Source organism: Bufo gargarizans, chromosome 8 (genome assembly GCF_014858855.1).
Source record: "Bufo gargarizans isolate SCDJY-AF-19 chromosome 8, ASM1485885v1, whole genome shotgun sequence".
Lineage (NCBI taxonomy): Eukaryota > Metazoa > Chordata > Amphibia > Anura > Bufonidae > Bufo > Bufo gargarizans.
Window position 1 is genome coordinate 64,819,470 of NC_058087.1, and position 26,841 is coordinate 64,846,310.

The 26,841-nt window shown below is 40.4% G+C and overlaps 1 protein-coding gene across 2 annotated transcripts in view; it reads left to right on the forward strand.

Annotated features, from left to right (window-relative positions):
• ERBB4 (erb-b2 receptor tyrosine kinase 4) overlaps positions 1-26,841 on the forward strand; it is a 1,102,749-nt gene that overhangs the window by 548,299 nt on the left and 527,609 nt on the right. For both annotated transcript variants that reach the window (XM_044302570.1, XM_044302571.1), the window contains exon 3: positions 10,527-10,713. In XM_044302570.1, coding sequence (XP_044158505.1) covers positions 10,527-10,713 — 187 coding nt within the window. The remainder of the gene's footprint in view (positions 1-10,526; positions 10,714-26,841) is intronic.

Consider the following 26,841-nt stretch of genomic DNA (forward strand, 5'->3'; position numbering starts at 1 on the left):
TACTTTTTACCATTTTGTTAATACATTTTAATTTTACCCTGGAATCGGTTATTATCTTTTATCTTCACTATCTTCAATTGGGATCACCATCTGGGGATTGGGCAGAGGGAGCTGCATCCTACTCCCAGACTGCACATTGGAACGCCATTCACTGGGCTTTCTATGTGGACATCTGTTTAAATTCTTTTTTTATTCAAATTTTGAAAGTTCAAAAAATAATAATTCTGTTTTACAATAAAATGATTATGAAAATCTATATCATAAACATAAATAAGATTGGTCCACATAGCATTAAATGTCATGACATGTATTGCAATGGAGTTATACAACAATCAAGTATTAACGTAAAAAGAAAATATATCCAGCTTTTAACATCAAAGTTATTGAACCTATAGCAATTGACTCGGGGGTGACAGAGAATCAAATAGCAAGTTAGGACCAAGGTCTTTATTAACAGCATTATATTATGTTTGCCATTTGATTATGCCTATACCACTGCAGTATCCTTAACACTTGGAATTTAACCGACTTCTAAATTACTGAGTGTAACAATCTAGTCGAGTCATCCCAGCTACATCTCAAAAAGAACAGTAACTAGGGGGGGGGGGGGAGAACAATTTAACCGGGGAAACATGGGGAGAGGGGGAGGAAGGGAGAGGAATCAGGACATCTGATGCTTATTTTATCCTACATTTTTCAAGCGCACTTATACCTGTGCAGCTATACTTTTAAGATTCGGCTTTACACTATGAAGCACTGTTTTTTTTTCTTATGTTTGCTGTCTGGTCCATTAGCAATGCATCTGAAGTTATGGTGATATGTGTTTTTTCTTGTCTTATAGGACAAAGAGTTGGAAAAGGAAGTTGTATTAAGTTGCACGATTCCCTCTTTACTTCTAGAGTTAATTGTAATTCCGATGTCCACTTTTTTCGGAGCCTCAGCAGCTTTCCTTATCTGTTTGGAGACACAGTAACGTTACCGTTTTGAAAGATGGCTGCATGACCATCATTCTCCCTATTAGGCTGGCTATTGTTTTTAATTTCAGCCATTTTTCTGATGGATTCCCAATGGTGAAAGCTTTGGTATCAATTTAAACCCTAGAAAAGTTAGGCACTTTGTAGGGTTTTCTATAGACTTTTGCATATTTACACAGAATCCAGCAGCTGTAGGCTTTTGTCTTTTTGGTACTTGGTGAATCACATTGCAAATGGAAAGATCTATTGGGGACATTTACTAATCTATTTATAAATAGGGGTATACTATCATTTGTATCCATGTTAACAGCTGAGAGATCATCTAGATAAATCATGCATGCTATTCATGTCGTTCTTAAACAAGAGATTAGGAACTTCATTACACGGATGAAGGTTAAGGTGTAAGGAGCATTGGAGAGGCCAACACCATGACATTCCAATAATAAATGTCTTCCTTCCATTTGGATTGGAGAAGGCGTCTGTGTTTTTGAGCTATGTGTATTGCATGGAAGGCATCTTTTATGTCTATTTTCACTAGAAACATGTCTTTTAGGAGTAAGTAACGTAAATCCGTCATGCTCTCCATACTGAATTTCTTTTGGCTGCAAGAATTTGTTTAACACATTTATGTTTAGAACTGGTCTGATGGACCTGTCTGGTTTTATGACTGGAAAAATATGACTTATCCATCCCTTTTCCATCCTGTTTATTTTTTGGGGATATTTACCCTTGATTGAAGGCAACCTTTAATACTTTGACTTGTCTGAAAAATGGAAATCTGTTCTGAAAGGGGAATGATTTTAGTTGTAGAGTAAGGTCATTTTTTTTTTAATCATGTTTATGACCAAATTGTTTCCCATAAAATGTCCATTTGCTAACCTGGGTAAGACTTCTTGTAAGAACTAGATTTTGTTGAAATTCCTTTTCTTGAATTATCCCTGATTTGTTTGGGTCTGCTCCTGTGACATTTGTGGCTCGCATACCTCGTATTTCATTTCCTGAATGAATTCTAAACCAAACAGATTACCGTTTTCCAGGTTAGGGTATTCAAGAGATTTTGGGGCTAAGTCTGCCATCCCTGCTAATGTGAGATGACAGGCTTGTTTAGTAACATAGTATATAAGGCCGAAAAAATACATTTATCCATCCAGTTAAGCCTGTTATCCTGCAAGTTGATCAAGAGGAAGGCAAAAAAAAACTGTGAGGTAGAAGACAATTTTCCCCACTTAAGGGGGAAAAAATTCCTTCCCGACTCCAATCAGGCAATCAGAATAACTCCCTGGATTAACGACCCCTCTCTAGTAGCTATAGCCTGTAATATTATTACACTCCAGAAATACATCCAGGCCCCTCTTGAATTCCTTTATTGTACTCACCATCACCACCTCCTCAGGCAGAGAGTTCCATAGTCTCACTGCTCTTACCGTAAAGAATCCTCTTCTATGTTTGTGTACAAACCTTCTTTCCTCCAGACGCAGAGGATGTCCCCTCGTCACAGTCACAGTCCTGGGAATGAATAGATGATGGGAGAGATCTCTGTACTGACCCCTGATATATTTATACATATTAATTAGATCTCCCCTCAGTCGTCTAAAGTTAATAACCTTAATGTTGATAATCTTAGTATAAACTGTAGTTGCCCAATTCCAGTTATTACTTTAGTTGCCCTCTTCTGAACCCTCTCAGGCTATGCTATGTCTGCCTTGTTCACAGGAGCCCAGAAATGTATACAGTACTCCATGTGTGCTCTGACTAGTGATTTGTAAACTGGTAGGACTATGTTCTCATCACGGGCATCTATGCCCCTTTTGATGCAACCCATTATCTTATTGGCCTTGACAGCAGCTGCCTGACACTGGTTTTTACTGCTTAGTTTGCTGTTTATTAAAATTACTAGGTCCTTTTCCATGTCAGTGTATTCGAGTGTTTTACCATTTAGTATGTACAAGTGACTTGCATTATTTCTTCCCATGTGCATAACCTTACATTTGTCAGTGTTAAACCTCATCTGCCACTTATCTGCCCAAGCCTCCAATCTATCCAGATCCCTCTGTAGTAGTATACTGTCCTCTTTAGTGTTAAATACTTTACACAGCTTAGTGTCATCTGCAAAAAATCATATTTTACTGTGCAAGCCTTCTACAAGATCATGAATAAATATATTGAAGAGAATAGGGCCCAATACTGACCCCTGAGGTACTCCACTAGGGATAGTGACCCAATCTGAGTGTGTACCATTAATAACCTCCCTCTGTTTTCTATCACTGAGCCAGTTACTTACCCACATACGGACATTTTCTCCCAGTCCGAGCATTTTCATTTTATATGCTAACCTTTTATGTGGTACAATGTCAAATGCTTTGGAGAAATCCAGATAAACGACATCCATTGTTTCTCCGCTGTCAAGTCTAGAACTTACCTCCTCATAGAAACTGATTAGATTAGTTTGACATGACCGATCCCTCATGAAGCCATGCTGATATGATGTTATTTGCTTGTTTTCATTGAGATCCTTCAAGATAGCTTTTCTTAGAAAACCTTCAAACAGTTTACCCACAACAGATGTTAAACTTACCGGCCTATAGTTTCCGGGGTCTGTGTTTGCACCCTTTTTGAATATTGGCACCACATTTGCTTCGTGCCAATCCTGTGGGACATTCCCTGTCAGTATAGAGTCTGTAAATATCAGAAATAAGGGTCTGGCTATGACATTACTTAATTCCCTTAGGATACGGGGGTGTACGCCATCCGGTCCTGGCGATTTGTCTATTTTAATCTTTTTAGGTCGCTGTTGTACTTCTTCCTGGGTCAGACAGGGCACTTTTAATGGGGAATTAACTTTTAAATTCTGCATTTCATCTGACAATTTATTTTCCTCAGTGAATACAGTGGAGAAAAAAAATATTTAATAGCTTTGCTTTCTCCTCATCGCTCTCTGCAATTCAGCCCTTATTGCTCTTGCCGACACCTTCAGATTTATACTTTTTACCATTTATATAATTGAAGAACATTTTAGGGTTAGTTTTGCTGTCTTTGGCAATTAATCTATCGGTCCCTAGTTTGGCGGCCTTTATTCGTTTTTTATATATTCTTTTTATTTCCATATAGTTTTTCAGTGCTTCCTCGCTTGATATTTGTAATGTAATTAAAGGATTGACCTATAGTTAAGGCTCTACTAGTTGCTTTAAGAAGAGCCAATTTGGATGAGAGTAGTTGCATTTTGTGAAGATGAGACCTCATCCTCTATTCTGCTTTAATTAATATAAAAAGCAAAGGACCTCCTGTATCTCCTACTTTAAATTGTTCATTTTTCAATGTTTTGTCAGTAGCATCATTTTGCGGTTCTAGTGATAGATAGCAGAGAAAGGGAGCAGTTAGGGCCTGAATGTGAGGTATCCCTATAAAATTTTTGAGAACTAAGTTCTCTTTAACTAGAGAGAAACAAAATGCAAACTCCTTTACTTACAGAAGACTCATATATAGCCCATGATTTAGCAAACAATTTGGATGGGAGAGCGTGTCTCCCTGCCAAATCTCCTCTCTGCATTTTGAATTCACTCCATTTTCCTCTTTCTGAGGAGGAGTTGAAACATGTTATGGATTCTGAACCTCAATCTACATCAGATTGTAACTCACAGCAACCTTCTATGTATGTTTTGAGCCGAATTTGCTCAAACAAGCTTTATTCAGGTGTTGTATTTATTTGACCAAAGACACCTTCATGTGTACTGTCAAAGGTGTTGACTGTTTCTGGGGAGATGGTACCTCAGAAACTGATGGTATGTGTTCATACTGAGCCCTATTTTTCTTTTTAAATATAAATTCCTCTTCTGAGGAAGCAAAGGATAAAGGAGACAGTTCCCTGAGCCATTTGGGGGTCCCCTAAAGTGTTTGTGGGGATGCCCCCACAGACACTGATGCTGCTACTGAGCAGTCATCTAACTTGATTGCTGCCAGAAAAAATTCTGAGGAAAGTTCTCACTCTCATGACACTTTCTCCTTCAGATCTTGCTTGAGGTTTGCAAGATGTCTAATTTTCACTGGCAGATGGAGGCGGCTGCCAGCACCTATTAGCTGGTGCTAGAAGGCTGTCCTCCCGACAAACAAATCCGGGGATAAATCAATTAGGAAATCCACATGCACCAAATCTTGATTTTGTGGTGGATTTTAGTGTGGATTGTTTGAAGTGTAAATCTGGCCTTACAGATTAAAGTGAACCAAAAATCAATGGCCAAGGAGCTGGCCACGATGGAAAATGAAAAGAATAAATAAATCACCTTTACAGAGGATTGAAGGTCCAACCTTGGGCTCCTATATCTGCAACTTCTGATTCTTACTGACCAGAAGTGTGATGTTCTATGTACACGCATGTCACTGTTAATGGCCAATCAACATCATCAGTGGTAACTTGTGCAGGAACAGCATGTGACCGAACCTGCAGATATCAGTGCTGAGACCATTCATTGACCAGCAACAATAGCAACATTCATGTAGACTGCAGTCACAGAGGGTAGATGTGAGCCCAGCTCTGCACCTGGAATGCTCTGAACAGGTGTTTTTCTTTTTCTTTTTTACTTTTACACCACGCTTGGTTCTCTTTGCTGTTTGTTACTGGTCTCAGCGAATGCCAATAAATGCATCCAAACCCAAACTAATATATTATGGAGACTACATACTGTATACAACCATTGAACTCTCCAAAGATTAGCACTAGATTATGCCCATGTGTATTGGACCACAACCACTAAAAGGCAATAACTGTTGATGACATTTGCAAATAGTAAAGATATTCACACAATATATATATGAACTGTAATGTATAGATTTCCCAGGTGTTGCTAGCTAAAATCCTAATAGTGTTTGCTTACATGATCAAATCTGTCTGATTTTATAGTCTCCTAATAAAAAATAAATATCCTGATTTAGTAAAGAAATTCATAGCTCCAGAATTAAGTCTAGAAGACAAATATAGTATCTATTTTTCCAGTCTCTAACATTACACTAGTTATCAAAAGTTTAGAGGGTATTACATGTGGTCATCATGTCTGAAGTCATGATACATTTGGGATATCTCCAGAACCATCCACTGCTCTAATCAATAATTTAATATAACTGTGATGCGAGGGGTTATTTTATAATAGATTGGCATATGAAGCTCCAAGAACTAATTAGAAACCGTTTATGTAGGGGAACACACAGCCAAATGAATAGCCATCCATTTTATCTTGTACATCAATGGCTTGAGTCCACCAGAGTTAGAACCACGTTGACAGAGCAGCTCTCTGCTATGGCTCTTAGAGGATCATCCCTAGCGGAGCACCTCCATCTTTGATTCCATAAGCCCTAAAATGGCATGGAACATGGATTGTCTTCATAAAACAACTCCAGTAAGTGCCACACCAGTAACTATGTAGGATTTTATTTACAGTCTAAAGGATATTGTGTTATTATTACCGTATATTTAATTATTTCACCATGGAGCATGTTCAAGTACAAATTATAACAGTTGTAATTCTCAAGAGAGTTGTAATTCTCAAGAGAACACACTGATTTTCTTCTCTGCACAATATCTGTAATGGAAGATTAATTGCCACCATAATCCTCTTCCACTTTACCGGTGACAACTGAAGTAGGATGTGCTTTGTCCATGACATACAAAGAAAAATGGAATTCTCCCAGGAGACAGAAAGAATAAACCATAAAGTGCTGGGCCAAAAGAATGATTACTAAAATGACATAAAATACATATATATTCACCCCTGACATATTGCTCTGTAGAAGACTTCAGGGAGACTAGAATGATATACTGATGGTCAATTAAATATATTACTTCTGCTACAGTAGATTTAGCTTGGATCATACTGTATAAACTTACACTCCTAAATATATAAATTATGTGATAAAACATATAGACCTACTGTATATACAGATGGGTTGATGAAAACTGGTTGTTTCTGCTGATCCAAGAAGTCAGCTATTATGACTGTGGGAATCTGCAACTAGAAAGACATTTCTCTCATAATATCAGTATTGTATGTGGCCATGCCTTATATTGAGTGGTGTCCTGTTCAATAACTTTTGGTGTCCCTCCAAATAGTGTACTGTCATACAGTGTATAAAAAAGCTAATTACAAGCACCATGCAGTTTGGTATCCAGAAAGCAATGCCATATAAACATTGCCTAAATCATACTTCCATACATATATTTTTTTTTTTTATATTGCTATCCAGTGCCACAACCATCATACAATGCAAAATATATAAACGGTTCCTAAGTGGCAGTGCATCAATGTCCATACAGTGCTCAAATAATACCATTATAAAAGGATCATAAACTGCCCCACAAAATACATAATGAGTTAATAAAAGTGACATACAAAGTCTAAATAATACTGCTATAAAATTAATAGTCATAGTTGTCACAGAGTTTTGGTTCCAGGCTATTTGAGGCCCAGTCTACAGCAGGAGAGGCTCGGGTGCCCTGTGCAACCGCACAGGTTTCATATCCAAAACCAACCTTGGATGCAACCAATCCATATCAGTGGCCAACCATAATACTTGGATGGTCCACCCCTTTTAACTCAATAGAACACCTAACATGTATGTTTCACTGCACTGTGGCTTTAACTTTATAGAAAACCTACATATAAATTCATATTTGACTGCTATCCATTCATATAATGAAGCCAAGACAAGGATAATTCTGGCCCCAGACTCATTCAATTTGGACTGGTTAAAAGGGTTTTCCGAGAGTTTTTATTGATGGCCTATCCGACTCCAGTGAGCACTGCGGCCTTCTTGCAACTTACCCTAGGCCTGTGACATCACATTCATCAATCACATGGCCTAGGCACAGCTCAGTCCTATTCAAATGGATTGGGCTGGGCTGAGATATCAAGCAAAGCCGCTATCCAATGGACCACTCTGTGTTTGATAAACTGTGAGGAGGCCACAGCACTCACCGAAGTACCACAGCTTCCTCAAGCAACTGACTGGCTGGAGTGCCAGGTGTTGGATCATCACTGATCTGGTATTAGTGACCTATGGTGAGGATAGGTCATAAATATATAACACTCAAATACCCTTTTAATGGCTATTGACAGCTTTGGGGTAATTTTTTTATGATTTTTTTATGCATTTTACTCACTTTGGGCTACAATTTTTATTTTTTTATTGTTTAAAAAAATAAAAAAGAGTTCCCTTAGCTGATGGCTCATGTGAAGCCTTATATTCAATCTCCTGACCTCATAAACATTCATTATAGCTAAACTCCAATGGCTTAAATGTGGCTAAAATTGTTTTTTGAGATCAGGAGATCAGAGATAAGGCTTCACATGAGCCATCAACTGATGGGACTGAGAAGTGATACTCTGCAAAACTTTTTAACTCCTAAAATGCAATCATAATAAATAGTGATGATCAAGCATGCTCAGCCAAACACCAGTTCGGCTCGAGCATCGCGATGCTCGGCACAACACGGTTTTCGGCCAAATGCTACGTGTGCTTGAACGCCATGCTCGAGTCTCCTCCCCGAACGTTTGTTGACTGCTACGCAGACAATAAACAGGCTGGTAAGTACTGCCACTCAATGTAATGCCGTAGCTATGTTGGTTACTGGCATTACAGTGATTGGCTGGCCAGAACGCATCATCGGGTGCTATAAAGAACCCGATGACACGTGGTTCGACCAGTCTTAGTCAGGGAGAGCTGTGCTATAGAAGGGACAGATAGTGTAGGGAATTGAATTTTATTTTTTGTTTAGGCAGGGTAGATGTTAGAGACCCAAAAGTCCTTTTAAGGACTATTGTTGTATCTGGCAGCAATATATATTTATAGCGCAACCTGCGTTAAATAGCTTGCAATTGTTTGGCCGCTGCAGGCAGCGACATTATCTGCGCTACACCTCCTGTATAACGTTTGCGCATCCTAAAAATATCTGTGACATCCAGTTTTCTTTTTCCATAGATGCTGCGGACAGTCATGTTACCAATGCTTTAGAGAGTCAGCTCAGCAGCGGGCCCCCACCCCTAATGTTTAGATGGTCACCTCAGCAGCAGGCCCTTGTCTATAATGTTTTAGATGGTCAGCTCAGTAGCAGGCCCTTGCCCATAATGTTTTAGATGGTCAGCTCGGCAACAGGCCCCCACCACCCCTAATGTTTCAGATGGTCAGCTCAGCAGCATGCCCTCGCCCATAATGTTTTAGATGGTCAGCTCAACAGCAGGCCATCGGCCATTATTTTTTCCATGGTCAGATCGGCAGCAGGCACTCACCCCTAATGTTTTAGAGAGTCAGCTCAGCAGCAGACCCTCAACCATAATTTTTTCGCTGGTCAGCTCAGCAACAGGCCCTCGCCCATAATTTTTTCTATGGTCAGATCAGCAGCAGGCCCCCGCCCCTAATGTTTTAGAGGGTCACCAGCAGGTCATCAAAAATAATTTTTCAAGGGTGTGTATGATGCCCTCCTTTATGTGTAATAAAGGGTGTATTTTTAGTGCCTTTTCCTTGTAATTTTTGTCAGCCCTTTTACTTAGTGCATAGGCTTTATGAGTGTAGGAGTCCCACTACCTGAACAATTGTACCACAATGTGAATGAGGCCCTCCTTTATGTTATATACAGGTTGTATCGGAGTGCCTCTTCCTTGTAATTTTTGGCAGCACTTGCACTTTATATACAAATAAATATACAGAAAAGAATGTTTCCTAACAATTTTTCCACTAAAATCTATTTTATCTTTGGTTTTGTGCGTATTATTGTCAGTCTGTAAAAGAGGCGTATTACTCGGACAACATCGTTCTCAACAGCAACCTGAGAGTCCAAGATGCATCCAGACATCCTCCCCATGCTGTCCCGGAACCATTTCAGTGGTGGTTCCATCAATTTCTGACCTTTTCCTGTGAACCAGACACCCTCCCCTCTTCAGAGCAGGCGGTGCCTGGTTTAATGCTCGGGTTCTCCCATTGGCTTCCATTGTGCTCGGGTGCTCGGTAGAGTACTCAAGCATCCTGAGGTGTTCTACTTGAGCACCCAAGCACTTTAGTGCTTGATCAACACTAATAATAAATTGCCGTGAAGGTGTTCATAGCCTTTAACCCTACAGACCAAGTATATGTTAAGTAGGAAACATCAGTGATAGCCGTCAGTGCTGGAGTCTGAGGAATCTGCCAATCAGATTTCTACTTCTTAACCTTTGGCACTGAAGAGTAGAACATTCTAGGTTAAACAGAAGACAGCTGTAGACTTAAGGTGTTGTAAGATTTTCACGTTCTGAGGATCTCATCAAGTGCTGCAGAAATATCTTGTTCTTTCTCATCTTCTTCTGCCCCCGTACCACCCTGCTTTACTGTTATGGGCTGCTTGGGCATTTGTATGAGAAATGTTCCTTATGCTTGATACTGTGCTATTCAATACAGACAGTTTATTGTTTGTTATATTCTCAGACAGTCTTTGTCATTACTAGTTGGCGAAAATAGTAGGAAAATTGGCTATTTCTAGGAAAAAACTAAAGGCTTGGTTATTTCCTTCTAAGTTTTCATTCTTTTTTCTTGCAGTCAATTCGAGAAGTGACAGGGTATGTCCTTGTGGCTCTGAATCAGTTTGACTACCTCCCACTGGAGAACCTGCGCATAATTCGTGGAAACAAATTGTACGAAGACCGATATGCTTTAACCATCTTCCTGAACTACCTGAAGGATGGGAAACATGGGCTTCGAGAGCTTGGTTTAAGAAATCTTACTGGTGAGTCCAACCAAGTATTAATGCTGCATTTCCGGTGCTGCTAACAAGAAGTCCTTTTAGCTCCTTTATCTTTTTGGCTCAGTGTCAATCCACTAGTTCAAGAAACACTGTTGAAACATTGAGTTAAATGTAAAAGTGTGCCCTGCAGGCACAATGTCTGACTGCATAAATCTACAGACTCAGTGCCAACATTTCTCATACAATTCACTTCAAATTACACCATGAATAAAATGTCTGTACCCGTTGAATCCACTACACATCATGCAATTATTACACAATTTTTCCCTTTTTTTTTTTAGCAGACACAATGCTGGTGAAAGGATCCAAAGTAGTTCCGTTCCATTTAAATGAAAAATACAACAGTTTTCAGAGTGCACTACTATTAGAAAGCAGATTACAAATTATTGTTCTCAAACTCAAATCACAATATTGCAATCCCTCTTTAGTAGCTGAAGAGATACGTATATCTAAGGTAGTGCAGCCAGAAATTGTGAATGACCTATGTTTTGGGTCTTTGGTACACTTTGGGTCTTTTCTCATTCTTTGCAGTGTCAGATTGCAGTTTATTGGGACCACCAGAAGAAATTATTCTTGAGGACCAACCCCTTTAGAATCAATGAAGTCTAAAATAGACTATTGATGAGGCAGCCACATAGATTTTTTTTGGCTAGGACCTTTGGGGCCACTGTGGTATTAGAGCCAGGGCCCACTGGAGGCAGTCTGACCCTGATTGTTGCAAACAATTTTTATAAGGGATATTTTTGTAATTGGACTATTCCCGGTGTGATGACAGTGCTGTACTCAACACACCGGACTTCTAATCTCTATCCTTTCTCACATCATGCAGTCTCACAGACGTGTGGAGGCTGAGCTCCATATTAATACCTAAGGATTTAGATTGGAATGGAAAAAAAAGCTGCTGTAGGTGCATTGTGTAAGCACCCCAACACTTTTGTTTATATAGTGTATCATCTGTGCTGATTGCTACAGGAGGAAAATAAATTGTATTTCATTTTCAAGGGCATAATACTATAAAAAATGTACAGTATATTGTATTTAAAAACTAAATAAACAAAACCTTTCTGATTTAAGATCCCTTTAAAGGGGTTGTCTAGGATTATATAAATGTATGTTTAAGAAAATAGCAGCACACTTGTCTACAGGATGCTTGTGGCATTGCAGCTCAGTCCCATTAATTTGCTTACTTAGGTCTCTTTAAATGTCAGTAAATCACGGACATGTGCTCTCCATGATCTCCATGGACAGCACAAGTTTCCATTGACTTTAATGTATGTATCATACATTAGTGGTTTTCCGCGGACATTAGGGTTTTCCCTAGTTACACCTGAAGGTATGGCCTATTTTTGTCCATGATTGAAGATCTCTCACACACATTATAGTCTCCTTCTCCCAGGCTGTAGCGCAGCAGAGAGCGTCACAGCCAGGGAGAAGAAGACGCCCATGGAGAAAGACTCAGTCTCCTCCTCAATGTTCCGATGCTAAAATTAGCATACCAGGTGGGAGAATACAACTGGCGCCACAGCGGGCGAATGGAGTGGCGCCCAGAAAAAATAGTAAGTGCAGTTAGATCCCTGCACTATGCCCTACATATCCTGATACTTAGTCTATAATGTTTGGACCCATGGAAGGTCCTCTTTAAGCTGTCGCTAAGAAAAAAAATAATAAGGTATTATGCTTGTTAAACTGGTTCTATTGGTCCAAGGACTCCTAAAACCAATTTTATAGCAAATAAATATCATAATTCAGACATATCGCTTCCTTTGACATCTATTAAACATTTCCTACACATTAGATTGCCTGCCAAATTCTTCAATTTCAGCATGACCAGTTGGCCATCTAATGTGCATGAGGGCCTCCTAACTTGTCGCTAATGTCAAGGGAGAGAAGGATCAGGTTGTTGGATTTCAGCATCCTGATCAATGTTCTTGGTGAGATAAGCCATTGCCAAGGTGTCTGCCACTGACTTATTCTCCTCTCCCCATTCAGAAACATGCATACTTGGCCAATAGTTATCTAAAGTATATGGCCGGCTTTAAAACCAAAGACTTATTAGGTGCACGTGACGAAAAGTGCGGCAAATGTATGAAAACATGAGGCAGAGTCTTGAACCATTTTTTTGAGATACATCATATTTCAGGAAGAATGCAATGGCAATTGTAAGATATTTTGTAAAATTTGCACAGAGTTTAGAGAAATGTTTTCTACTTTGTGCATCATACGTTGCATGTTACCATATTGTAATGAACCTGCTCCATTTATTAACACCTCACATGAACTGTGTAGTCATATAGAGAACCTAAGAGGGACATCATTTCGTGCCCCGTTTTTAGGGAATATTTTATCATGTAGAAACTGCTATTTTTGAAGCCTAAATTCTGGAGGAAAAAGTTTGATACGTCCTTCTAATACGTTTTTGCCTGTGTCAAATTTATATTATGTGTTGTAGACACATTGTAGATTACTCAAGTCAACATGTTTAAAAAGGCAAAAGAAAGTAGCCATAACATGAACAATGTACACAAGGTAAGTTAGCTTATCCTAACCCCTTGAGGATATGGCGATTTTTCTATATTTAGCATTTTCCTTTTTTCCTCCCTGGCTTCCTGGAGCCATAACTTTAACATTTTTCTGTTCACATAGACGTATATGTCTACGGAGCTGAGTGATTGCAGGGTAGTCTAGTGAGGTGAAACTATGAAAAATTGCCCTTTAATTTTTTTTTTTTACCATTACGACGGTCACCATATGCGTTTATATTTTAATGGTACAAACATTTTTTATTGTTTATTTTTATTTTATTTGGGTACACTACCGAAAAGTAGCCTCTGAGATCCTTTCAATAGGGCAGCAGGGGAAGCCGTTTTGTGCTCTCTTGTGGCAAAACCCAGTGTCTAATCAGACCATACCTGTAATCATTTACATAACTGCCTGAGACATAACTGCATGCCGAGTTTTGCAGCAATCAGCCATTTCTGTGTGCATTACTTTTCATCAATGAGCGTATATTGTGGACAGAATTAGATAGGTAGATAGGGGCACATTTATTAAGACCAGCCTTTTAGACGGCGGTCTTAATAACCCCTATATCTGGTGGTGGATCCGCCGAAGTTATGAAAAGGCGCCGGCCTCTACATAACTTTGGCGCATCCACTGCCAATTCTAAATTCTAAACAGCTTCCTTGATGTCTTACATTTAGAACATTTCCTACGCCTAAACTAGGCCTGCCGACCCATCCCCTTCCCTGCATACTCCCTTTTTTTAGACCTGGCTTGAGCAAGGAAGAAGTCGCAGATCCTGCCGCACCATGGCATGCAACAGAATCTATGCCTGATATACGCCAAAAAAGTGGCCTATATTTGGTCATAACTGATCCCTGTAGTGTTTTAGTGTGGTTCAAGAGAATATGTTTGGAATTTTTGTTATATTTGTGTGTATGAAATCCCCTATGAAGTAAATCAGTGGGTGTGAAGCTTTGCCAATTACCGAGTTACCGGATTGCCCTAAGCCTGCATTTCTTTGGCTACTTTAATGGAGATCTTAGGATCAATGTCTGTTTGTTTACAGCACATCACAGGTCATTGAGGGACAGAGGAACAGGACTAGAATCCAAAATGGCATAGCGAAAATGAGACAGTGTATCAGTTGTTTTGACCGTGGCATGACATCCTGAACACACAAAATTGTAGCATGATGATTTTCTATTTGAATACAATACTTTACATAGTACACTGTTTAGTTTTTTAGATGACTTTAGCATCTGGTACTTCATTGTGAAAAAATCAACCTTATACTTTTCAATTTTCATGCAAATTTGTAACAAAGCATAACATTTTGGGGAAAAAAAGCATTTAAAATTCATGTTTATGACTGAATATCTAACTCAAGCAACAGCTACGATGCTCATCTCCTAAGGGCTCATGCACACGACAGTATGGCTTTTTCTGTGTTTTATGGTCCATTTTTTACGGATCCGTTGTTCAGTTTTTTGTTTCCATTGTGTTTCCGTTTCCTTTCTGTTTTTCCCTTCCGTTTTTCCGTATGCCATATAAAGTATACATTAATTACATAGAAAAAATTTAGCTGGGCATAACATTTTCAATAGATGGTTCAGCAAAAACGGAACAGATACGGAAGACATATGGATGCATTTCCATATGTGTTCAGTTTTTTTTCTCGGACCCATTGACTTGAATGGAGCCAAGCAGATGATCTCAATACCGTAACTAAATGGCTCTGTTTTGATTTTGCACTTCAGGATGCATCTATTCCGTTAGGATGCGGTTGTGTGAAATCATAACGGAAAAAAATGAATCCGTCACTAAATACCCTGAAAATCAATGTGTGACAAATCAGTTTTTTAAGGTCAGCATTGACTTACATTGTTTTTAGTGACGGATCCGTTTTTTTCAGCGTTTTAAGAAGGAAAAAAAAAACGGGCAGCTTGCAGCGGTTTTGTGTCCGGTCACAAAAAAGAATGCTGACGGAACGGAAGACATCCTGATGCATCCTGAATAGTTCTTTTTCCATTCAGAATTCATTAGGACTAAATGGAAAGTTTTTGTTTTCCAGTATTGAGATCCTCTACCGAATCTGAACACTGGAAAACAACAACACAAGTGTGAAAGAAGCCTAAAAAAGGTCAAAATGTGCAGAGGTCATACAGTCCGTTTTACCTATGACTCTAATTATACCTCTATTTCTCTGGTCAGTGTAGTAATGGCACGTTTATTGTATACACACCGATTGAACGAGCAATTATCAGGAGGAACCATCCTTCCCGATAATTGCCTGTTCCTCAGAGGAGGTGAAAGCTGCATTTCCATGCCGCAGTCACCTCCACTTTATGGGGACAAGGGATCTCTACTGCAATTGCTCATTTTCATACAGACCCAATGTTTCTGGGCAGCTGATCCATGCTTACACAGCACAACTTGCTGCCCAAAAACAACGATTTTGGTGTCCACATAAATGGTTATTTCACCCGATAAACATGCTCGTTCATTGGGTTATTGGTTGCAGCTTTGCATGAGCCAATTATTGGGAATGAGCATTTGTATGCATTTTTGTTCCCAATAATCCTCCCAATAACAGTCCCATGTAAGGCTTTCAACCATGGTTTTTGTGATCTGTGGGGGTACTAGACATTTTTTTTTATGTCCTTTGTGGAATATCGCCTCTAAATGATTAATTGAGCTCTGCTACATTTGTGTAGTATGTGTATCAATGAAAGCTTTAGGGTAGCGTAGGTATATCTCGCCAAAATCCACAGCGGTAAAATCCATACCATCAAGTAGACTTTGCTGCAGATTTTCATGTGGAAATGCTGTGTATTTGCCTCAGATTTAACCCTTCACACTGCATGGTGGAAATTCCCAATGTAGATTGACATGCTGCAGATTCACACTCATGGCCACCTGTCAAGCTATGTGTGGAATGCTCTGTAAATGCATTGACTTCTATTGCAGAACACATGCAGTGTTACGATACATGCAGCTGTAACCTTAGGAGGCAAGTACTTGCAAATGTACTTGATTTGGATTTTCTACGTAGATTTGCACATGAATTTTGCTGTTTTCCTGCATCTAAGGCCTCATGCACACAACGGTATTTTTTGGCGGTTCGCAAAAGGGGGTTCCGTGATCCGTGTCCGTTTTTGTTTCCGTGTGTCTTTCTTTATTTTTGGAGGATCACCAGACATGAAGAAAAGTAAAAAAAAAAATCAAAGTTAAGTTTGCCATGCAAATGATAGGAAAAAAACGGAAGCGGATGACAATCTTGTGTGCCTCCGTGTTTTTTCACGGACCCATTGACTTGAATGGGTCCGCGATCCATTGTACATGAAAAAAATAGGACAGGTCATATTTTTTTCACGGACTGGAAACACGGATCACGGACGCGGATGACAAACGGTGCATTAGCCGAGTTTTCCACTGACCCATTGAAAGTCAATGGGTCCGCAGAAAATCACGGAAAACGGAACAACGGACACGGGACACAACAACGGTCGTGTGCATGAGGCCTAATCTAAGGCAAAAGCCACATGTTGTTACATTTTGCTACAGATGTTACCCAAATTTCAGCCTATGCATAAAATATCTACAGAAAAAAATAAAGCACTGCAAATTCATAATTCGCACTACATGTCATATAAAAATTTCTGCAACATTGAAGATTTTTTTTTGCATCTGATCTACTGATCAGGAACTGCATACAGTATACAGTATGGCATATACAGTATACAGTAATAACATAGAAAAAATTGGGCTGGGCATAAGATTTTCAATAGATGATTCCACAAAAACGGAACGGATACGGAAGACATACGGAGTACATTCTGTATGTGTTCCGTTTTTTTTTGCGAACCCATTGACTTGAATGGAGCCACGTAACAAGATTTGCGGGCAATAATAGAACATGGTCTATCTTTCAACGGAAAAACGGAAATACGGACACGGAATGCATACGGAGAACATTCCTTTTTTTGCGGAACCATTGAAATGAATGTTTCCATATATGGACCATATACGGAATGCAAAAAACATCCCGTAAACGGAAAAAAAAAGACGATCGTGTGCAGGAGGCCTAAAACTGACAGTGTAAGAGCATTGCAATTTATAGCACAGCCATCAGCCCCACTGGATCTTCAAAATCCAAGTGGGACTTGTTAAAAAAGTGTGAAAATGAAAAAAGTAAAATAAATATGGTTAATAAATAAATAAAAATTGCCTATATCCGCTCATTTATAAGAGATTAAAAAATGAAAATAAAAAATAAACATATTAGGTATCACCGCGTCAGTAACGACCGGCTCTATAAATATATCACATGATCCACCCTGTCCAATAAAAATAAAAACTGTGCCATTTTTGTCACCCTAATTCACAAAAATTGCAACACCAAGCGATCAAAAAGGCGTATGCCCCCCAAAATAGTGCCAATCTAACCGTCATCTCATCCTGCAAAAACCAACTGAATAAATAAAAACTGTTCCAAAACAACCAATATTTTGGTCACCTTGCCCTATAAAGTGTAATAATGAATGATCAAAAATCATATGTACCCAAAAATGGTACCAATAAAAACATCAACTCTTTGTGTAAAAAACGATCCCCTGCACAAGACGATTGGAAAAAAAATAAAAAAACATAAGGCATTCAGAAAATGGAGACACAAAGACATAAAAAAAAAAAGCTTTATTATGTAAAACTGAAACAAACAAACAAAGTAGACATATTTGATATCATTGCATCCGTAACAACCTGCTCTATAAAAATAGCACATGATCTACCCTATCAGATGAATCTTGTAAAAAATTAAAATGGTGCCAAAACAGCCATTTTTCGGTTACCTCACCTCACAAAAAACTTAATATAGAGCAATTAAAAATCATATGTACCCCAAAATAGTACCAATAAAACTGGCACCTTATCCCCTAGTTTCCAAAATGGGGTCACTTTTTGGGAGTTCCTACTGTAAGTGTGCATCAGGGGGGACTGCAAATGGGACATGGCATATAAAAAACAGTAAAACCAGTCCAGCAAAATCTGCCTTCCAAAAATCCATATGGTCCTCCTTTTCTTCTGTGCCCTGCTGTGTGCCCTTACATCAGAGTTTTGTTTGTCTGTTAACCCTCAATGTGTTAAAGAAAAAAATGGATTAAAATGAAAAATCTGCCAAAAAAGTTAAAATTTTTTAATTTCATCTCCATTTTCCCTTAATTCTTGTAGAACACCTAAAGGGTTAACAAAGTTTGTAAACTTGAGTAACTTGAGGGGTGTAGTTTCTACAATGCGGTCCTTTTATGGGGGGTTTCCACTATGTAAGCTCCACAAAGTGGCTTCTGATCTGAACTGGTCCTTAAAAAGTGGGTTATGGAAATATTCTTAAAAATTTTAAGAATTGCTTCTAAACTTCTAAGCCTTCTAATATTCCAAAAAAATAAAATGACATTTACAAAATGATGCCAACATAAAGTAGACATATGGGGAATGTTAAGTAATAAAAAATAAAAAAAATATCACTTTCTGTTTTAAAAGCAGAGAAATGGAATTTTTTTGTAAATTTGGGATTTTTTCATAAATATAAATAAAGGTGAAATATATTGACTCAAATTTATGACTACAATGAAGTCATGAAGTACAATGTGTCATGAGGAAACATTCTCAGAAAGGTTTGGATAAGTAAAAGCATTCCAAAGTTATTACCACATAAAGTGACACGTCAGATTTGCAAAATTAGACGTGGTCACAGGGGTATCAAAGACCCTTGGTCATGAAAGGGTTAAAAAAAAAATCAGACTTACCTTCTTAATTTCAGCGCGAAGTGCTGGCCGCCACCATCTTGATTGAAGATCTCACCCAAAATCCCGTGCACGGGGACGTATGACGTCACCACACCGGCCGATGTGATGACATCATCACAGGATGCATAAGATTTTGTGCGAGATCTTCAATCAAGATGGCAGTGGCCATGTACGTATGCACTTCTGTTCCGTAGCCACGGACAAGAAAAGGCATTTCTATTATAGTGCCAGCCGTGTGAGGTCCGCAAAATGCTGAACGCTTATGGCCGGTGTCTGTGTTGTGCGAATCCGCAATTTGCAGACTGCAAAAGACTTGCGGACATGTGAATGGCCCCTTAGAATGTAAATTATTGGCAAGCAGCAATTCAGACCCCCTTCGTAAAGAGTAGACCTAACTTATTTTTGTATTACCCTACAGTTCTTAGCGATGGATGTGTCTTTATTGTAAAGTCACCAGTTTTATAATAAACCTAGCCGCAGACTGAGAGACCGCTGGGAGCTTTATGTAATTGTCAGTCTGGAATGTGAACTTCAGGAAATCTACAAATGCCAGGCTTTAATATTATTGCTGGCCTTAATTTAGTCAATAGAGAAATGTAGCAAAATAAGAATAAACAGCATGTTTGCTTGAAACAGTGTATCAATTGTTTAGCATTTTCTGCAGCGGCCATCATTGTGTGCGACCAACACATGACTGAGGATTTAGGAGGGTCACGGAAAGAGCAAAGGCACAGTCATTGTGGGAAAGGGCAGCCAAAGAGATAGCGGCGTAAACAGAGCAAAATGTGAATCTTACTGACAGATGGCGGCTGTAAAAGTCAGGGAAGGTGGGCGCTAGTGAATCTGGCTAGGAATGAAAGATGGACAATGGAATTGTAAATGAGACAACAGGTTGTGGAGTGATTATGAGATAATGAAGGGGAAATGCAGTATATGTGCAGAGAGAGGCTTATTTCTTAAAACATTTGCATTTATTAACTTAGAAGGATGGATTAAAACCCACGTGGGGCATCTGGAAAATATGTTTGCCTATTTAATGTAGTATGGATAAAATGGCACAACAACTGCAGGACGATTGCACAAAGTATCTACAGTTTGGTTACACAGGATTGGGTCTCATGTACAAGGCAGAGGCACATGCACAGAGGCTATACAGGAGCGCACCGAGTGCCCATTAGGAACTTCGAGACCTTTAATCTGGTTCTTGCCTCACAGTCAAACACATTGCTGCATACCCCTGGAAGCCATCTTTGATATGTTCACACATACAGATGAACTTCATTACTTTTACTCTTGGCTCAGAATATCCCAAAATGAGTGGCACGGGATGACCAACTATGGTAAAAAAACAACAACAAAAAACATGATACTTAGGGAGCATTCACACGACCATGTTAGTTTTGCGGTCCGCAAATCACGGATCCATGTGTTCCGTATGTCTTCAGCTATCTTTCCGTTTCCGTTTCATAATTCCATATAATACTGACGCGGTGCTTCCGTGTGTCATCCGTTTTTGACGGTCCGCAAAAAGCTGAAATGGGACTGAAATAGGGTTTCCTAGAATGTTTTCAGTCTAGGGGTCCGCAAAAACGGATGACATACGGATGCATTTCGGTGTGATATCCGTTTCTTTATGGACCCACTGACTTTCTATGGGGCCACGGACCGCAATTTGCGGCCAAGTATAGGACATGTTTTAAAATAAAAGGAACGGACACACGGAACGGACAGCACACGGATGACAAAAGGCATTCCGCAATTTTTGCGGACTCATAGAAATGAATGGGTCCGTGCATTGTCCACAAGAATTGCGGAACGAACGCGGAAGAAAAACGCGGTCATGTGAATGCTCCCTTAGTCAGGAGTTGTTTATGTGATATGTGTCTATGTATGGCCACCCAGTGGTTGTGACATGAGTTGCAGCTGGCAGAGGGTTTTACTGGCATTCTCACTATTTCCTCTGAAATAAAGTCATTGATACAGTGTAAAGCAACGCTATGAAAAATAGAAATATCTAAGTTTTATAATAGTTAACATTTTCTTATTATTAGAAGAGAAATTTGCACAAACTCCAGGTGTACATGAGGGAGGCTACAGCCAGTGCCAAGTTGGCGCTACACTTATTTGTGCTCCTTATCCTGTACTCCTGGCTGTCTGCAGGAGGGAGACACATTTCCTTTGGAGATGGTTATGGATGTTATATTATCATTCTCACCTTCCCTGGAGTGATGCTCCACAAGGTCAGTATTTGGCAGATTTGTGTCTAATAGGCGCTTTCACATGACAGTATTTTGTCTGCAGTTGTCTTCAGTACTTATTAGTCCATACTGGGAGTAAAACCTGCAAAGAGACAACGTATAATGGAAACATTTGAACCTCCTCCATGTTTTGGACCAACTCCTAGTTTTGATTTAGAGAAATAATGACCGAAATACTGCCATGAGAAAGTGACCAAAATGTAGTCAGCATGACCCATCCTCCGAACAAGGGGATCGACCCCTGACGCACCACCAATCAACAAGCTGTGACACTGGACTAGCTGGAGGCATTGAGCCCAGTACACTGTGTACTGGTCATGCAGGGGTTTTGCCGCTCAACTCCCAGTCAAGTGATGAGCCAAGTTTTGAAAAATTTGATTCGGCTGCTTCACTGGAATTTGACAAAAAATTTGATTTGTTAAGAATTATTTTGTCACGACTTGCTTTCCATTGTATGGAGCAGGCGCTATGATGGGGAGCAACAAATGCCCACCCCCCCCCCTTCCCCCCGGTCATTTAATCCCTCAGATCATTTCAGCCTTTAAGGGGTGAATCCAGGGTTAAAAAGAAAAAAATTATACTCACTTCACCCACTTCCATTCCTGTCTTGATTGAAGAAAGACCAGCAAAGGACCTGCGGTGAGCGTGATGTACCTATGAAACTGACCTGTTCCATGTGCACTTGGCAGCTGAAGGCACCTGTGTTGGTCCCATGTACATATGTTCCCGCACTGCTGAGTAAAGTGAAGTTTTAATATATGCATACTATTACACCTAGAAACTCTGCTTTCTCTGCAACTGCTCGGGCTCGGACTGGCCCACAGGGGTACAGGTGAATCCCCCAGTGGGCCCCTAAGCAAGGTGGGCCCCTAGTCTCCCACCCCCTGCACAATGGGCACATAACACAGTAGACTTACTGGACTACAAACATATATTCAGTGTACAGCACCTCGACCAGCCTAAGTTCAAAAAAAACTTGATAGATTATTAAAGAAACCAGGGGCATAGCTAAAGGTTCATGGGCCCTGGTGCAAGAGTTCAGCTTGGGCCCCCCTCCCCCCACCTTCCCTCAGTGCTTTATGGCAAGGGCAGGGGTGCACCTAGCCTTTCTGCTGCCTGAGGCAAAAAATGAAACGTTCCCCCCCATGCCAAATTCTCAACCTAACCCATTCTCTCCAGTCCTACTGTTAAAGGGGTTGTCCTCTTTTTACTGCTGATGAGCTATCCTCAAGATAGGTCATCAATATCAGACCAGCGGGCATCAGCTGTTTTAAGAGAGGGCAGCACTTATATGAGAGTTGCTTTCTCTACTCTGTTCACCTGCTCACCGCCACAATTGAAATTCCAATTTAACTCCTTTAAAGACATACTACATACATACTACAGCGCTATAAAACATACAGGGCAATACAGAGCCACATATGTATCTCTTACATCCAGTGATGTCTCCTCTGATGTAGATTTTCGATATCCTCATCTTCTCCTTTCAGACTAGACTGCCATAATGATTTCTTTTTGCCGCATCTTGTCTCTGCAGAGTTTAACAAAGACATCTTACTTTTCTACTTTTCCATCATCCTCACCTTCTCAAAACCCTATCCTGACCCCCCCCCCCCCCAAATACTATACTGCAGAAACAGTCCCCCTAAAATTACTGGTACCATACAGATAGTGTGCCAGTACAAAAAAATACCCCCTTACTTTTAAGATCAGACCCCCATGTCAAACCCCAGGTGAGATCCCCCCACATCTCAGACCAGACCCCCTTTAGACCTCTGTCAGACCCCATATCAGACCTCTATTAGACCTCTGTCAGACCCCGCTCCAATATAAGACCTCAGATAAGAACCCGTTAAAACTCCAGACCTTCATATAAGACCCCCATTAGACCTCCATATAAGACCCCTATTAGACCTCCATATAAAACCCCTATTAGACCTCCAGACCCCAATCAGTGCCCCATTAGACCTCCAGACACCCAATCATACCCCCATTAGACCTCTAGACCCCAAATCGGACCCCTATTAAACCTCCGTACCCCCATTAGACCCCTTTAGATCCTCAATTAGACCCCGATTCAGACCCTCCAGACCCCCATTAGACCTTAAACCAGACCCCCATTAGACCTCCAAACCCCATATCTGACCCCAGTTAGACCTCCAGACCCCCAATCAGACCCCCATTAGACCTCCAGACACCCAATCAGACCTCCATTAGACTTCTAGACCCCCAATCGGACCCCCATTAGACCTTCAGACACCCAATCAGACCCCCATTAGACCTCCAGGCTCTAATTAGACCTCTCTGGACCCCCAGTCAGACCCTTTTGGACCCTCAATTAGACCCCCAATCAGACCCTCCAGACCCTCATTAGACCTCAGACCAGACCTCCAGACCCCCATTAGACCCCCAAACCCCCATATCTGACTCCAATTAGACCTCCAGACCCCCAATCAGACCCCAATTAGACCTCTCTAGACCCCCAATCAGACTCTTCAGACCCCAAATTAGACCCTTCAGGCCCCCAATCAGACCCTTCAGCAGACCCTTCAGGCCCCAAATCAGACTGTTCAGACCCAAAATCAGACCCTTAATCAGACCCTTCAGATTCATAATCAAACCCCCAATCAGGCCCCTAATCAGACCCTTCAGACCCCAATCAGACCTCAGATAGGACTATAAAATAAATAAACTTACCTCTCCTGATCTGCCGCTCCTCTCCCAGTCAGGCTGTTTTCCTAGCTCTCATCTCTTCCCAGGGCGCGCGCTCCTGTCACCTAACCTCCTGCAGCATCAGGTCAGAGTACACTGTGTACGTCCTGATGCTGCAGGCGGCCAGGGCACAGAAGAGCAGGCCCCGGGAAGAGCGAGCAGGAGGAGGGGTAAGTACCGTTCAGAGCTCACAGCGCTTTTCTCCTCCTGCAGACTAGTGAGAGCTTCCATAATGGAAGCACTTACTAGTATTCCCTTTATTAGATGCATTGCAGTGCATCTTATTAAGGTAAATATACAGCACCACTGGCAAGGGGGACCTTCCGTGCCCCCCTGGCTTAGGGGCCCAGTCGCAACTGCGACAGCTGCGACCCCTATAGTTACGCCAGTGAAAGAAACTCACCAGTTTATTATTATTATTATAGACATGACCAGAGCTGAGATGACTTCTAGGTATAGAGGAAAGCTACAAGTATCCTCTTTTCCCCGGGACCTTTCTTCTCAAGTTGCTGCAGGGACCCCCACATTCAATCATCTGGTAGCATCTTGCTGCTGTGTGTGCAGGTAATACTTGAATGTATCTATACGGTGGGCCTCCAAAATACATTTTACTGATGGGCCCTAGGCACCCCAGTCCAACACTGGCAGCACCCTCCCTCTGCACTTTGATTGATAGGGCCAGGCAGTGTACACATGATCATGCATGCTTGGCCCTGTCATTTAAACTGCAGAAGGCACAGCGGTCGCAGAGAAAAGGGAGCCTCTAGGGCTGTGATAGCTAACCTCTGGGACTACAGCTATGGTAAAACTATGACTCCCAAGATGTACACTAATTTGGATCTTCTCAGAACTCCATAGAAATGAATGGAGCATGCTGGGAGTCAAAGTTTCACGACAGCTGGAGTGCCGGAGGTTAGCCATCACTGCTCTAGGTGCAGCAGCAACGCCCCCATTGCTCCTAGAGGCACAATTTGATATATTAAAACATAATTTTTCTAAGCAACGCAGACATATATAAACATGGGACCAACACAGATGGCTTTAGTTGCCAAGTGCACATGTAACAGGTCAGTCAGTTTCATAGGAACAATTCTGCTGACTGGGGCCCTTTTAGTGCACTGATACCAGAAACTACACTGTAGGGGACATATTTATCATTGTATCATTAATACATTGATAAATGCCCCCCTGTGTATGAAACCTTCTCCTTCCAGTCTTCACACTGTTGTTTCTGATGTGTCGATTCCCCACCAATCTAATACCGATGACCATTCATATCTGCAGCCCAAAGAACCTTATTAAATCTTATAATAAAACTATTTACCTAGAACTGGAAGAAAAGAAACCAGACTTGTAACAGTAGTTTTATTTTATTAGTATCTGATATCTTTTAATACAGTGCCCAAATCCTACAGAATATTGTCTAAGAAAATAAAGAGCTGTCTGGATTCGGAGCAGCGATCAGTGGTGCAGGGGAAACATTTTCTTACAATAATCCAGTGTTTGGACTGGTAGCAGCTTGATTTAATTGGTTGAGATATCGAGTGAGTAGAGATGTGCTGTGAAGCTTTTGTGTGTTGGGGAATCTATGGACTAGGGAAGTATCTGAATTTCATTAGTGTGTGTGAAAACATCATTTCTCAATTAGCTGAATCTCCAGGACATGTACTCTTGTGTCGGACACTTTAATTGCAGTTTAAATCCTTATCACCTGGAATTTGACAAGAAGTGGCATGGGAGGGAGTAATGCTATCACAACAAGATTACTTTGCAAGCGCCAAGGCTGTCTGTAACACAGTTTAACTGCGGCCCCTAAGCAGAAATGAATGAAGCAAAATCTTTGCTAGATGATTTAAATTGTAACATCTCCTGCATAGACACGACTGCCCTGCAGGATAGCCAGACAATTGAGAATTACACACCGTAGACTAAAGTGTTCCTCCATTGAGAGAATTGATTGAAGTAGCCCACACAGGTTAAATCTCCTGGGGGGAGTTGGGCAGAGAGCGTGGGTGGTCGGTTATAACTATACCAAGCTGAAAGCCCCTCCCACCAAGAGCAGACAAAGACAGCAGAGGGCCCCTGTGCAAAAAGCATTACATGGGCCTTATACTATAAAATTGGTTTCATAAAGAACCCCCTTATGTCTCTCTAGCAATTCACGAGTAGAGATAAGCAGATTTGACCTGAATTTTGCAAAAATTCAAGCTGGATCCAAACCCAGGTTTTTGTTGATTTGATTCTGGAGAAAGAGAGAGATTTTGGAGAGAGGAAAAAATAAATAAAAAATAATCAGAAATAAAATAAAAAGGTAAGATAAAAGAGTAAAATAATGTGAGGCTCAGGAAACGCCAGACCCTCATGAAAATTTGTTTTTGTGAGTTTAGAGAGTGTAAACAAGTGTACAGGGAGTGCAGAATTATTAGGCAAGTTGTATTTTTGAGGATTAATTTTATTATTGAACAACAACCATGTTCTCAATGAACCCAAAAAACTCATTAATATCAAAGCTGAATATTTTTGGAAGTAGTTTTTAGTTTGTTTTTAGTTTTAGCTATTTTAGGGGGATATCTGTGTGTGCAGGTGACTATTACTGTGCATAATTATTAGGCAACTTAACAAAAAACTAATATATACCCATTTCAATTATTTATTTTTACCAGTGAAACCAATATAACATCTCAACATTCAAAAATATACATTTCTGACATTCAAAAACAAAACAAAAACAAATCAGTGACCAATATAGCCACCTTTCTTTGCAAGGACACTCAAAAGCCTGCCATCCATGGATTCTGTCAGTGTTTTGATCTGTTCACCATCAACATTGCGTG